Source organism: Paroedura picta, chromosome 14 (genome assembly GCF_049243985.1).
Source record: "Paroedura picta isolate Pp20150507F chromosome 14, Ppicta_v3.0, whole genome shotgun sequence".
NCBI lineage: Eukaryota > Metazoa > Chordata > Lepidosauria > Squamata > Gekkonidae > Paroedura > Paroedura picta.
This window is the reverse complement of record NC_135382.1, coordinates 23,914,147-23,928,463: the sequence shown is the minus strand read 5'-3', so window position 1 is coordinate 23,928,463 and position 14,317 is coordinate 23,914,147. Positions and strand designations below refer to the sequence as shown.

Below are 14,317 nucleotides of genomic sequence, written 5' to 3'. Positions count from 1 at the left end.
CTTGTGCATTATTTTGCATACCATAGTAGACCAAAGTAAATGATTATGCATTTGAGAGGGCTTTCCACAAGTGGAAGGGTACCTCATCCATTGTGCTAGGAGCTGATTGGTAGGCTGTGGTCAGCAGCAATGTCACCTGATGGACACGTGCTGCTAGCAGAGACTCATAGGAATCGTAGTTCATGGGCTTTCCATTCAGGCATTGATGTAAGACAGCTCAGGGGAGGAGGAAAAAACACGGTAAGATTTATGCATGGCATAAAAAGCATCCCTTGAACCGGCATAAAAGAAAATGTCATAGCAAAGCGTATAGTGCAAGGAAATGGTGCGGAAAATGTATGCTCGCTGCCATGAAGGGTGAGTTCCATGCAGAATCAAAAATACTATGATAGGTTTTCCATGGCAAAACCAGTGCCACATGCAGAATTAAAAAACAAATGCCTTTCCTTTTGCAGGCTTTTTGCGAGGTTTCCTGCCATGCATAATGGCCCCAGAATGGTTTGAATCACCACTCTATCATGTACATCACTGATTCCCAACCAGGGGTCCATGGACTACTGGGGTCTGTAGGAGTTTTGAAAGTGCTCTGTGGGAGTTCTGAAGTGTGGCCTACTTGAGCCAGAGCCAGAGCCAGAGCCACCGTAGTCGTAGTAAAGGTGGGGGGGGGGAGGGATCAAAAGGAAGGCTAATGGTGTGTGTAGTGATGTGACATCACTTCCAGGGCTCCGCAAAGTCTGAAAACTTATTTCAGGGGCTCCTACATGGTCATGAGAGCCTCTTGTGGCGCAGAGTGGTAAGGCAGCTGCCTGAAAGCTTTGCCCGTGAGGTTGGGAGTTCGATCCCAGCAGCCGGCTCAAGGTCGACTCAGCCTTCCATCCTTCCGAGGTCGGTAAAATGAGTACCCAGCTTGCTGCTGGGGGGTAAACGGTCATGACTGGGGAAGGCACTGGCAAACCACCCCGTATTGAGTCTGCCATGAAAACGCTAGAGGGCGTCACCCCAAGGGTCAGACATGACTCGGTGCTTGCACAGGGGATACCTTTACCTTTACCTTTACTTACATGGTCATGAGATTGAAAAAAGGTGATGTAGATGTTCACTGATGACCTTATGCCAGTCTCCGCCTAACCTGTTTCACAGGTTATTGTGGGGATGAATGGAAGAAAGGGGAATGACATGAGCTGCTTTGGGCCCCCATTGTGGGAAAAGATGGAGTATAATAAAATACAACTGAAGAGGAGGGATAGATAAAAGAATTGTTGGTAAGTGGGAAAGGGAGAAGTGATAAAGGAAAGTTGAAGAGAGGAGGGTTGCTGAGAGGAGAGAAAGAAGAAATAGTGTGGGGAAAGTATCCGACATACAGGGGGAAATGAAGCACCAGTGAGAACCACAAAGGTTAGGGATAAAACCACCTACAGAAAAATAGAAACAGTTTATTATTAGAGCTCCAAAATGGTTTGAAAACCATAAAAGAATGGGCACACATAAAAGCTCTCGGTGGTGAACACCACAAATGCCGCCAAGTTATGACCTAACATGTTCATCAGAGGTCAATATACAGATGTATATAACATTTTATTTCAATTTACTTCTTTAATCTGACATGGCTGGTTCTGGTCCCACAATTATTCATATTGGCAGAATCCTCAGCCCACAAGTATTTCCTATTCCTCCCCTGAGTAGTGGAAAATCCTGCTGGGTGCTTCTCTGTGAAAAGATCCAAAATGAGGGAAGAAGGGAAAGCTGAAGATAGCGGGCAGAAAAAGATAGGTTGGTTGGAGGGTGGGAAGTAGAGGAGGCAAAAAAAAGGGGGGGTGAGGCTCTGGGGGTGCTCAGGGAAGAGAAAGAAGAAATAGTGGGGAAAGGAAAATGGAGATACCCCTGGAACTCCATGTGGGTCCCTCACTTGTCAAATAAATAATTAAGGTCTTGACTAATCCTGTTCTCCACGGTTCATGCTCAGCTCATATTTCCTTTCTCACAAACCTAGCACTGGGATTTGAGGATCAGGTTTCCACTCATTTTTTCCCCACATTAAAGAGCGCACCTGAAAAGGCTCCTCCAACTGCTGGAAAATACATTACTGAACAACAGGGATTCTGATTAGGGTAATTGCAAACAGCAGCGAGAGGTGACAGCCAGCCAGCTGGGCCTCCGTATCAAAAGGCACAGCCTACCTGTAGCTTCCTAAATCACAGGGTGGTTTTGTGTTACTCAATCAGGCCCTCATTCACTTAGTCCAGGGCTCTGGTTAAAAAAACATTGTGGGACTCCAATAGCAGGGGCCGGTTCCCACTGTCTGCCTCTAGCGTTTTGTCCTCAAGGGTGCATTTGCTTAGAATGGCAAAGCTAGGGTAGCCCTGTCCTTTACACCAGGGTTTTGTCGAACCCTGGGGTTTCTTGACAGTCCTGGAAAGGTTTCCTGAGTGGGTGGGAGTTAATTTTTTATATTAAAAAAATGTTAAAGATTTATCAGGTGATATGACTGTATATGGCCATGTTGACCCATTTTCCTTCCGAAAATGGCCAGTGGTGGGCCTGTAGGGGGTGGGAAGGGGTGAGGCCCTGAGTAGGCTTGTCCACAGCTGTGCTCCCCAGCTATATTCTGTATGATAGCACCACTTCTGGGGTTTCTCAAAGCCTGAAGTATGTTTCAGGGGTTTCTCAACGGTAAAAAAGTTGAAGGCTGTTCTAAATATTTGTCTAATTCCTTTTGAAGCCTAACAGCCACCACCATCTTGTGGTACTTTCCCACCTCATTCTGTTGCAGTGGTAGATCAGACTCTCAGTTGCTGCACTGTGGGCCAAATTTGACATAATTCACCGCTCCGTTCTTTCTTTCAGTACCTCTGGGCCAGAGACCTGCCAGAAAAGGTCCCCCTATCCTTGGATCCCCACCACCACTCCAATTCTCTGTCATGCAGCATATTTATCTTGGTTCACTTCAAAGGTTAACTGCATAAGATCTCACTGGGCCTGGACCAATGGTGCCCCTGGCCAGCACTGAGCAGCCCTGGCTCCCTGCCAGAATATTATGACTTCTTGCAAATTAATTTCTGGCTTGTATCCAGCCAAGAGCTGCAAGCTGTCTGTATGCCACTTTGTGCAAACGTTCTCATGGCATTCCTCGTTGTCATAATGCAGCTCATCCTTCTCTGCACAGACACACAAAATGTTTCCGCTAAATGGAATGTGTTCAGGGTTTTTTTAAATTACTAGAAGCCAAGCCCATTGCATGCAGGAATACAACGGGCGCTAGATTAGGGGGGTGGAGTGGAAGAACTCTGAGGACAGCTTCCCCCTCCCTGAGGACCTGGAAAGGCTGCAGGCAGCTGTTATGAAACTCACTGGCAGGGGCAGCTCTCACGCGGCAGGGATCTGCAGCCTACGAGCCTTGGAGGGAAGTGGAAGGCGATTGGGTGGCCGCTGGACAGACAGGCAAACTGGTTGGTGGAGGAGGCACTCAGGGGCGGGACAGCTGCCCTGAGTGGGTGTTAAGCGCTGAGCAGCACTTAAGCCATGAGACAAGCTCCTCCTCCAAGCCCTAACCAGAAATATATAGTGGAACAGATTTGAAGGTTTTGAAAGTTTTACTGTGCAAATCTGAAACTTCGTAGCTGAATTTTAAACCCAAAAACTGTATTTTCGGTCAGAATGAAAAGGCATAACTGGATACATCTTTCTGGTAATTTCTAGTAATAAAAATGTGATGTGAGCAGTGGAGATGTGTTTGCCAACATCACTCGGTAGGGCTGCCAACTCTGCAAATTTGAAAGTGGAGGCTGGGGAGGGCAGGATTGGGGGAGTGGAGGGAATTTTGTGGGGTTCAGTGGCATAGAGTCGACCCTCCGAAGCATCCATTTTCCTCCGGGGGAACTGATCTGGAGACATCTTGTCGTTCCAGGGGATCTCCAGGCCTGCCTCAGCGATTGGCAACCCAGCCCAGTCCTTAGTGCTGCAGCTGCAACTCTCACCCAAGAGTGGAAGCCGTTGTCCCTCTTGATCTCTTCACTATCCCCGCTTTGTTTAAAAATAGTGTGTCAAGGCATGTGTGCCGTTTATGCTTTCCTGAAGTTTTGGAAACCAGCTCGGTGTAGTAGTTAAGAACAGCAATCTCTAATCCAGAGAACCAGGTTTGATTCCCCACTCCTCCACATGCAGCCAGCTGGGTGACCTTGGATTCATCACAATTCTCTCAGAGCTCTCTCAGCCCCTCCTTGAGGAGAGGAAGGGAAGGCGATTGTAAGCCACTTCGAGACTCATTTGAGGAGTGAAAAGCAGGATACACACACAAAAAAGTTCCTCTCAAGAGAATTTGGTCGCCATTTTAAGTTGCCCTGGCAACCAGAAAATGGTGGCTGGATTCTGGTAAGAACTGGCCTGTGTAATTTGCTGCGTATTTTTAAACAGGCCCAATGGAGTGAGGCATTAAGGAGGAAGGGATCTCTCCAGGTCGGTGGTTTTTCGCAGGAGGTAGGTGGTTGGGTTGCCAATGAAGGGAGAGAAAAGCATCTGCCTGAACTTGGCTCTGCCTGGCGGTTCCCTCTCCCACCCCCACCCCAGTTGCCAACTGCACTTGGTGAGGCCATCAAGGCCAGAAGAATATGGTTGCCAGGCACCCGGTCATCATTCCAGGACTCCCAACTCACAGAAATTACAGCTTAATTAATATTTGTATTCGTTTCTAATGGCAGTAGGCTGCTCCAAGCGCCCCTGGGGGGTTGCAAAGGGAAGCAGACCTGCAATAAATAAACATTCCACCTCGAACAATAGCAAGTCCGTTTTGCTCCACTGAAGCAATAACATTTTTTTTAAAAAACCATTGAGGCCATGGCTGAGTTTCTCACTCAACTTAAGCTCTCCCAGTAGCCTCGTATAACATAATTTGGTCCATCGCTTCCAAGAGTTTTGCACAGCCCCAGAATGAAGCTTGTTGCTAATGACTTCTTAGGTGTTGCCCATGGAGGAGGAAAGGACAAATTTCTCCCTCAGCGGCTAGCTGGAAAGTGAGAAATGCCTGGAGATTTTTGCCAAAATTGTGCAAACTCTTTCTCTCCTTTCCTTCGCCTTCCTGATCTGATGAGCAGGTATGAACACACGGTATGTTCACTGGTGTTCAGGTCTGGACATATCAGACTTGGTTTTCCCCCTGCCACTGTCTACTCTGCCTTCCAAGCTGGGCCTGGAGGTACCACCCATCCATGGAGCACCCCAACCTTGCTGAGATCTAGGCCACTTCTGCCTGCCCAACAGCTGATGGAATGGGCAGGCCCCTCAGGCTGATCCGGCCAATGGGGAGGTCCTGGCAGAGGCCACAGAGCCTCCGTGTAGTCCCTGAATGACAGCCATCAGGATGGAGTGTCAGAAGAGCCTTCTGCAAAGCCCTGAGTGTGGGAAAGGACAGGGATTTTGAGCCTCAGGGCTGGGAGTGGCTGGACCAAGCCTCCAGGATTCCATTGGTGGATGACTCTGGGACCACCTGGGCAGGGTCAGAATAGAGAGGAATAAAAGGGGGCTCATACCCAGGCCAGGGAGGAAGGAAATCAGATCTGTCTAGGTTATTGAGATCTGCTGACAAGGAAGCGGGAGACTCAAGTGAGAGTAGTTCAGCCATGGAATTGGCTGCCTAGGAGTTGGTGAGCTCCCCCTCACTGGTGGTCTTTAGGCAGTGGCTGGACCGATCTCCTGGATGCTTTAGGCTAATCCTGCACTGAGCAAGGGGTTGGACTAGATGGCCTGTTCGGCCCCTCCCAACTCTATGATTTTATTATTCTATATATATAAGTAAAGCAACTCTGTTTTCCTTCAGTTTTGAGTCTTTTGAGGACCTCCACTGGGGAAACACAGAGGACTCAAGGAGGGTCTTCACAACTGACTACTAGAAATCTGACGCTCAGCTTTTCAGATTCATTCCTCATGCCTTCCTGGGATAACTTCCAAGATCATCCTAACTTTCTTAAGGACCAACAACCTGCTCTAGGAATACCTGAGCGAGATGTGAAATCTTGTCTTTAACACCAGGGTGGTTAGCTTGCTTTCCGAGGCCTTGGAATGGGCTCCATCAAGAGGAAATCAAGAACATTCACTCAGTGGAATTGTTGTGTTGTCACTGGGGCAAACTTGTACCTGACAAACAAAATTAAGCAAAAGGCCCGTGGCACTTTTAAGACTTAACGGTGTTTATTCCAGCGTAAACCTTTGTGAATCGTAGCTCACTTTGTTAGATGCATGGAACATATATTCATAGCAGATATAACTATACTAGAGGTTATCGGTATAAAATCATACAAACAAGTTTCATGCATTTTGAGAAGTGTAGGTTGGAAACAGGTATTTTTTTTAAGAGCTGGAGAGATTTCGTTGCCCTTGATATAGTTTCTTATCCTATAATTGCTTCATGTACATAGAAAATTCATAAATCTATTCGATCAGAAGGGGCAGTAAAGTTAGGCCTGCTAGCTCTGGGTTAGGAAATACCTGGAGATTTTGGGGGTGGAGCCTGAAGAGGGCAGATTTGGGGAAAGGAGGGACTTCAGTGGGGTATAATGCCATAGAGGCCATCTTCCAAAATGGCCATTTTCTCCAGGGGAACTGATCTCTGTTGCTGAAATAAGTAGGGGTGGGGAGGGGAGTGTATAGATGCACCACTTTCTGTTACGCTTATGTTATTCTACAACTGTTGTCTATCTCCAGCCTAAAGAAAAAATGAGAGAAAGAGAAGGAATGTTTCAAGATTTCCAGTAAGAATGTTCCTTATAGGCTTCTCTCCTTCTGCATTACAGCCAATGTGTCTCCTTCCAATGTGTCCCTAGGAGATTGCGTTTTTCCCTTTAGCAATTAACTATGTCTGGTTTCCCCCCCCCTTTTTGCCTCTAAAACTAAATTACTCAGAAAATTATGTTCTCATACAAAGCAAAACATTTAAGCAAAGAGCTTCTCCGTATCTCAAATCTCTGTGGAATTTTATTTATCACCAGGGTGTCTTGGAAGACATAATACTACAGACGAGGGCTCTCTACAGGTCTAACACCTTCCTTCTGTTGTTTATGAGCCTCCCAAAGAGCAATTTAACCTCTTTTGCCTCACAGCGATCCAGGCTAGGCTGAGAAACAACGGCTCACTCGAGATCACTCCTGGAGAAACCTGTTGCATGTGCTAGGAAGTGCCCCAGCTCAAACCAACCGTTGGCCTATATCTCTTTCCGTACATTCCTGTGCAGCAACTACGCTCCTCAGCTTCCACCCTGGTAGCAGTTCCCCTGCTTAGAGTAGCCCACTCGGCTTCACTTAGAGCAGTTTTCCCTCCGTAGCTTCCTCTCTACGGCTCCATAAGGAGTTGAAGGAGGGTGCAATCCCCAGACACCTATGGGGTTGCCAGGTCCTCCCCTAGCCACCAGTGGGGGATGGGGGTAAGGTTGCTAGATCCAGGTTGGGAAACTCCTGGATATTTGGGGATTGGGCCTGAGGAGGACAGGGATCATTGTGGGGTACAGTGTGATAGGGCCCCCCATCCAACGCATCCATTATCTTGAGTGCGGATGAACTTCTGGCTCCCCCCTTCTCCCCTGCTGCCTCTTATAACAGGAGCCCTTCCCCCAAAACGGATACCTCAGCCCATTCTGCACATATCAGATACGGCAGTGGTCCCCAACCTGCGGTCCAGGCCGCGGTTCCCTCTCCCTGCCCCCCCCCCCCCGCAGTAAAAAACTTCCCAGGCCGCAAGCTTGCGGCCCGGGAAGCTTCTTACTGCGGGAGGGGGGGAGAGGGAATAAGGGCCGCACCGCACATGCTAAATAAGGGCCGCACCGCGCATGCGCGCTGCACGGGTGTGGCCGTCACCCTGCCGGTCCCCAGCCAAAAAAAGGTTGGGGACCACTGAGATACGGTACTTTTAATGTGCTTTGGCAGCTGGATTTTCCTGTGCAGAACAGGAAAATCTACTTCTAAGTGGCATTGAAAGTGCATTATCTAATGTGTGCAGAATGGGCCCTGGTCTTCATGTAGGCAACAACCCTGAAATTTCACATTCAGCTGTCAAAGACCTATTCAAGACCTTCCACAACACCCCCCCACACACACACACACACACACTTTCCTGCATGACTTGGTGTTGGGCTGCTTAGTTGCCATTCTCAACTAGCAAAACCTAATGAAAGGCTTTTTTCCAAAGCTGCCCCTGTTGAGGCTAGAGGCACAACCATGGCTGGGATGCCAGCCTCCAGGTGGGACCTGAGGATTAAAGCTCATTCCCAGGCTACAGAGGCCAGTCCTCCTGGAGAAAAGCACTGTTTTGTAGGGTGGTCTCTGAGGCATTGTAGCCCTGTCCTCCCAAAGCTCCACTCCCAAACCTGAATCTGGCAACCCGCCCCCCTCCTATTCCTTGTTAGTTTCCAAGAGGGACTGGCTTCCCAAAAACCAGGGTGCTGGCTTCTTTCAAAAAGACCCTCCTCCCTCATAAAAGTCAACAGCCATTTAGGAATGGAAAATCAATGGTTATGTCTGCAAGGAATCTGACTACCAGGATCAACTCTTGTGGCCTCAACCTCAGAAGCCCTGGGCAGTTTTGAGTCTCTTAGGGAGCCTCCGTCACCACAATGGTTTTTGGAGGAAAGACAAATCTGCCCAGGCCTTGGACATTTCCTCGGTTCCTCAGTTGATGTTGCCCTTATGCCTCCCCTTCAGAAACAAAGAATGAAAACAGAGTGGAGGAGAACAGGAAACAGTCTCTGACAAAACCAAGAAGCCTGGTTCTTAACATCGCTTTGAGTTTCTTCGTTGGATCCAGGAGGGAGTGTCTGTGCAGATAGGAAGGGATCAGTGGGTCAAAGCGTTTGGAGGATCTAGGCTTTCCTTTCAAGGGATCCTCCATGGCCATTTAGGCTGCAAGTAGAAGCTACGACCTTCCCTCTCAGCTGTCTTTTCCCAAGGCACTGGAGTCTGGAAACGTGAACTCCCCCACCCCAAAGGCAGGATTCGTCAGCAGAGATCGGAAAACTTGAGAGTAATCGCGGACTGCTTGCCATTTTGAGAAGTCGCAGTGTGGATTCCACAGGGAATTTTTCCTGTCATTTCTCCTCTCCTCTTGCCAGCAACAAATACTGCCTAAATTGGAAGGGACTAAAATAAGCTTCCTGGGATATAACCTTGTACCCTCTAACATTTCACAGACGACAGCGCTCTTCTTCTCCCACCCAGGGTTATGCACTATGAGCCATGCTCCCACACATAAAACACACATGAAGACCATTACTTTGTGCTGGAGGATTCCTTCTGCTCACTGTATTCGTTTCCTTTGCAACAGCCTGCCCTGCATAAATTAAAGGGGGCTGCACAGAGACAATTGACAGGGCAGGAAGAACCTCACCTTGGCTGTAGCGTTAGGGTTGCCAACCTTCAGGTGGGGCCTGGAGACCCAGAATTACAACTTCTCTCTAGAGCAGGGTTAGTCAACCTGCGGTCCTCCAGATGTCCATGGACTACAATTCCCATGAGCCCCTGCCAGACTGTCCCAAACATCTCCAGGAATTTCCCCCTCTCAGTTGGCAACCCTATATAGCATGTGAAGCACCAAGCTATGTGTCATGTGTTACTTTAGTATTCATGCTCATGGATTTTTTTCTGCAGAAAAGACAGCTCTGAAAAATTGAAGTCGGGGGGGCGGGTTCAATGATGCAGCAGTTTGTGGGAATGCATGCAGGGTTCTGGGCTAAGGAGAGCCACCTGCAGTATTGCAACTTGACTGTTTTGGTCCCATGGACTTCAGTTCTGTGGGATTGCAGCCTTTGAGAATAACATTTGAGGGACCCGAACTGGGTCTCATCTCCTTTCAAGGCCTTTACTGTCCGTCAGCAGTGGCTGAGCCAGTGTAGCAATTAGAGCAGCCTTCTGATATACTTTTTTCTCAAAAACCCTAAGAAAATGCGACCATGTTTTTCTCCGAAGCCTCATTAGCCCTGAAAAAATTTGTTCGTATCTCCTTTGTGCCTCATGGCTCTTCTTGACGTTTCTCTTTTCACAGCTACTTAGACAGCTTAGATCGAATTGGAGCTCCTGACTACCAGCCCACAGAACAAGATATCCTTCGAACCAGGGTCAAAACAACTGGCATTGTAGAAACCCATTTCACATTCAAAAACCTCCACTTCAGGTTAGTGCAATGAGAAAACACAACTGATTGCCAAGGTTATGCTGTCTTATTGAGCTGCATTCTCTTTGTCTAACGCATTGTTTATCCTGCCCTTCTCCCAGAAACTTGATGCAGTGTGCGTCACAGTCTCTTTTCTCATGAACAACCCTGTGAGAGCGCTTAGGCTGAGGGATCATAAGCGGCGCAGAATTATTCAGTGAGCTTTTATGGCTGAGGAGGGATTGGAACCCAGGGTTCATTCTGCTCCTGTAGGATAATGCACTTTCAATGTGTTTTTGCAGCTTGATTTTCCTGTGTAGGACCGTTTATGCACTGGGTTCACCGCCCAGCTCCTGTGCAGGAACACAAATCGGATGCGGATGAGGTGCACCAGGCCAAATGCTGTCCTATGTGAGTGCAGGAAGAGGTGTGGCAACCTGCCACGACTAAAGCTCCAGCCTACAGTCCGGCATGAAACCTCCAGTGTGTAAATGGTCAATAACAGGAAAATCTACTTCGAAAGTGCATTGAAAGTGCCTTAACCATTGTGTGCAGAATGGGCCCTGGTCTTCATGTAGGCAACAACCCTGAAATTTCACATTCAGCTGTCAAAGTAGAGGAACATGCTCTGTGCAAGGTTGCTTTTGCAGAATGTCTGGAAATAGCGACTGAGACAGAATGCAGCATCTACCAACTTGACAAGAATTTGTTGTGGAGAAAACATTATATTGGCAAGTCTATTTTGGCTATAGGTTTCTTTCCAGGCCCATTTCAAAATGCTGCATTTGACCTTTGAAGCCCAAAATGGCTTGAGTTCAGCCAATCCCAGAGCACCTCCTTTCAGATAAACCATCTGTGTGCTTGGGTAATCAGGCAGAGACGTCCTGTTAACATGTTAGGCGATAGGTTGTCTGTCTCAAGGTGCAGGGCCTCTTTAGTAGAACTGGAACTGCCCTGGAACTCCCACCTTCAAGAAAATGGACAGAATTGCTCAGGAAAATTATTTTTTGTCTCAAACAAATGAACGTGCTGCCATTATGGATTTCTAATAACTGTATTCCATTTTTACAACAATAAATAAAGACAGCCAGCATGGTGGAGTGGTTAAGAGAAGTGGCTTCTAATCTGGCAAGCCAGGTTTGATTCCCCACTGCTCCACATGCAGCCAGCTGGGTGAACTTGGGCTCGCCACGGCACTGATGAAGCTGTTCTGACTGAGCAGTAATATCAGGGCTCTCTCAGCCTCACCCACCTCACAGGGTGTCTGTTGTGGGGAGAGGAAAGGGAAGGCGAATGTAAGCCGCTTTGAGACTCCTCCTGGTAGAGAATAGTGTGGTATAAAAACCAACTATGATGATGATGATTAATAACAACAACAACAATTATAATTGCATGATTATTGTCATTTTATTTATTATTTTATGATATTTTATGATGGTCATTGCTGCCCTCAGACTTTTCTACCATATGCTAAACAAAATAAATCAATAAGTAATATTCTGTAGTATTCTGTTAATATTACTTTTTTCTTTCACAGGCTGTTTGACGTCGGAGGTCAGAGGTCAGAACGTAAGAAGTGGATCCACTGTTTTGAGGATGTCACAGCGATTATTTTCTGTGTCGCACTGAGTGGGTACGACCAGGTGCTTCATGAAGACGAAACTACGGTGAGTTTTCTCTGGGCGATTTAGGCCCTGAGAAGTCAGCGCTTTTCCGTGCACCAGTTGGAGGTCACATCTTAATCTCTCATTGGCATACAGCCCAAAAGGATGCTACACCTTTTCGTTCTTAACATGTCTTCCTTTGACTCTTAAATGCTACAGAGATTCCATTCTACAGCCAACTGTTGGATGTTAAGTCTTCCATTCGACATTAGCACAGGTAACAAATGTTCTTGCTCTCTTATTAAGTTTACCAAGAATTTGGCTGCAAATCTGTGTCCCATTCTCACTGGTTAACTTGGACCAGATTAGGGTTGTGCGATTCAGCAGCCGTGCAGGGGGGGGGAAGGCCTGGGCATGTCGGTCGACGCACACACACAGGCTCAGAGCTCTGCACCTGCATGTGTGCGCCTACTGGCGTAACGACGCCCGCGCCTCCCCCTCCCCCCCTTCCGCCCCCCCCCCCATGGTGTGGCGCTGGCTGTGCTGGTTTGCCAACAGCCATTTCAGCTGCCGAATCGCACAAACCTAAACCAGATGTCCCCAGTACTGAAGAAGCTGTTTGGACCATGTGGATGGATAGATGGATGGATGGATGGATGGATGGATGGATGGATGGATGGATGGGTGGGTGGGTGGGTGGGTGGGTGGGTGGATGGATGGATGGATCTGACTGACTGACTGACTGACTGACTCCTTTGGAGATGTTGCTATGCTTCTTCTCAAGGTTAACTTGCAGGACAAAGCCAAAAAAATAGAGGGTATCTTCCCATAAGGAGAGTACAATCTCAGCAGCTGGGAAATCTAGGAAAATAGAAGATGAAGGGGAGCAACTGGGGTGATAATGGCTATAGATGAGTGAGTGCAGTTGAACTATCTACAGCTGCAATGTCTGTTCCGGAATGGATTCCTACAATCACATTCTCTGCTTGGCAATAGTAGTGTTCTGAACTCAAAGTGCTGTTGAGCAGGGAACAACTTGGGTATTAAAGAATAGGCTGTGAACTCTTTTCAGTACATGCTGAAACAAATATTGTTGAATAAGATTAATGCCTGTTTATGCAGGTAAAAATAATTCATATTCCTCTTTCCCCAAGTGGGCTGTATGTTTAAGAAAATCTACGTGTGTGGGAGGTGGGGTGTCTCCAAAGAAAAGTGGATTGGGAGATTGTGGTCTCTTTATTTACAATGAACAGATTATGGAGGTCAGGGAGACCCACAAAAACCTGGGAGTGAGATCTGTTTGTTTCTTAAGTTGAATTTTGAACAAGAGATCTTTGGAGATGTTATTAGTTGTTAATATGTCTTTAGGGCTGCAGAGTTCAGGCAATTATGCCATAGATTTCTGGCTTAGTGGAATTCTAGCCCTACTAATCCTGCATCACTGTTCCTTGTTGCAAAACTGAAAACTACCTATTCTATGCCGGGCTGTTCACAAACTGTCCTCTTAACCCTGTTTGCTGAATTGTCCTTGCTCAGTTTCCAAATTTCTGTTTTCTTCTACCCAACCGACTCTCTGCTAAATAGATTCACATAACAGGGACACATTCACACGACTGTAGACTACAACAAGAACATTCACATGCAGAAGGGGGGCCCGTGTATGCAATTTTGCTATAGCAATAAAGGGATTTTTTTCCCCCAAAGCAGGCTATGGAATTGGGAAGGCAACTGTAGAGAGCCTGCTGGAATTCAAGGTTGATTATCTCATCTCGCAGTCGTAACTATTTTGATACACAGCATCTAAAAACACTTCAAAGAAGAAAGCCTTCCTAAAGGCTGGAGGAGGGAGGAGAAGGTTAAAGGAGCAGCTATATCTGACATTTCGCTCTTATTCGATGATTCCGAGAAATCCTCAGCTTGCCTTTGGGGTGTGGCCATTGTGGTGGCTTTTACGGTCTTGACCCTGCATGCACATTAGCTTCAGAAACTTGTACTTAGTGGGCAGTGAATGCTGCGGGTTGATACCAGCCCATTTCCAAAGCTACGGTCTATTTAATTTCTCATTCAAGTGAATGTGCAGCTGAGGCTCTTTTTTAAAAGCAGGGGAGAAGAGGGCTGATAGCATGATTTTTGGTCTGTTGTACAATAGGACGGCTTATTTGTGGACTGTGGTTATTGGGAATGAATGCATTTGGGGGTGGGGGTACTCCCTGCCAGCATTTACATCAAATGATGGTTCTGCAGTGTTTTGTTTGCAAGGGGGTGGTGCTTTTATGAATATTATTGCAGAAAAGTTGTGGGTTCTTATTCAACCTTATTGTTGTCCATGATGTTAACCTGTGTATATTTTGGGTTGTTCCGGTTGGCTTTATTATACTGGCTCTGTGTTGATCTTAATCTGTATTTTTTTTATTTTGCTTTGTTTAATATAAAATAGAACAGGTAAAAAAAGATTATTTTAAAAAGAACAAGAAACAGGCATCTTGTATCTTTGACATTACGATATAGGATTACACTAGTCGATGAATATTGTGACGATATTTTACTTCGCCTCGAACCAGTTTAAAACGTTTCAACTTAGACATGAA

The 14,317-nt window shown here is 46.9% G+C and overlaps 1 protein-coding gene across 3 annotated transcripts in view; it reads left to right on the top strand.

The window, feature by feature from the left end:
• GNAO1 (G protein subunit alpha o1) overlaps positions 1-14,317 on the top strand; it is a 184,021-nt gene that overhangs the window by 134,882 nt on the left and 34,822 nt on the right. For all 3 annotated transcript variants that reach the window (XR_013226583.1, XM_077310437.1, XM_077310438.1), the window contains exons 5-6: positions 10,018-10,146; positions 11,663-11,792. Coding sequence is in view for 2 of the 3 variants with exons in the window: in XM_077310437.1 (XP_077166552.1) it covers positions 10,018-10,146; positions 11,663-11,792 (259 nt within the window). In the remaining variant the exon portion in view is untranslated. The remainder of the gene's footprint in view (positions 1-10,017; positions 10,147-11,662; positions 11,793-14,317) is intronic.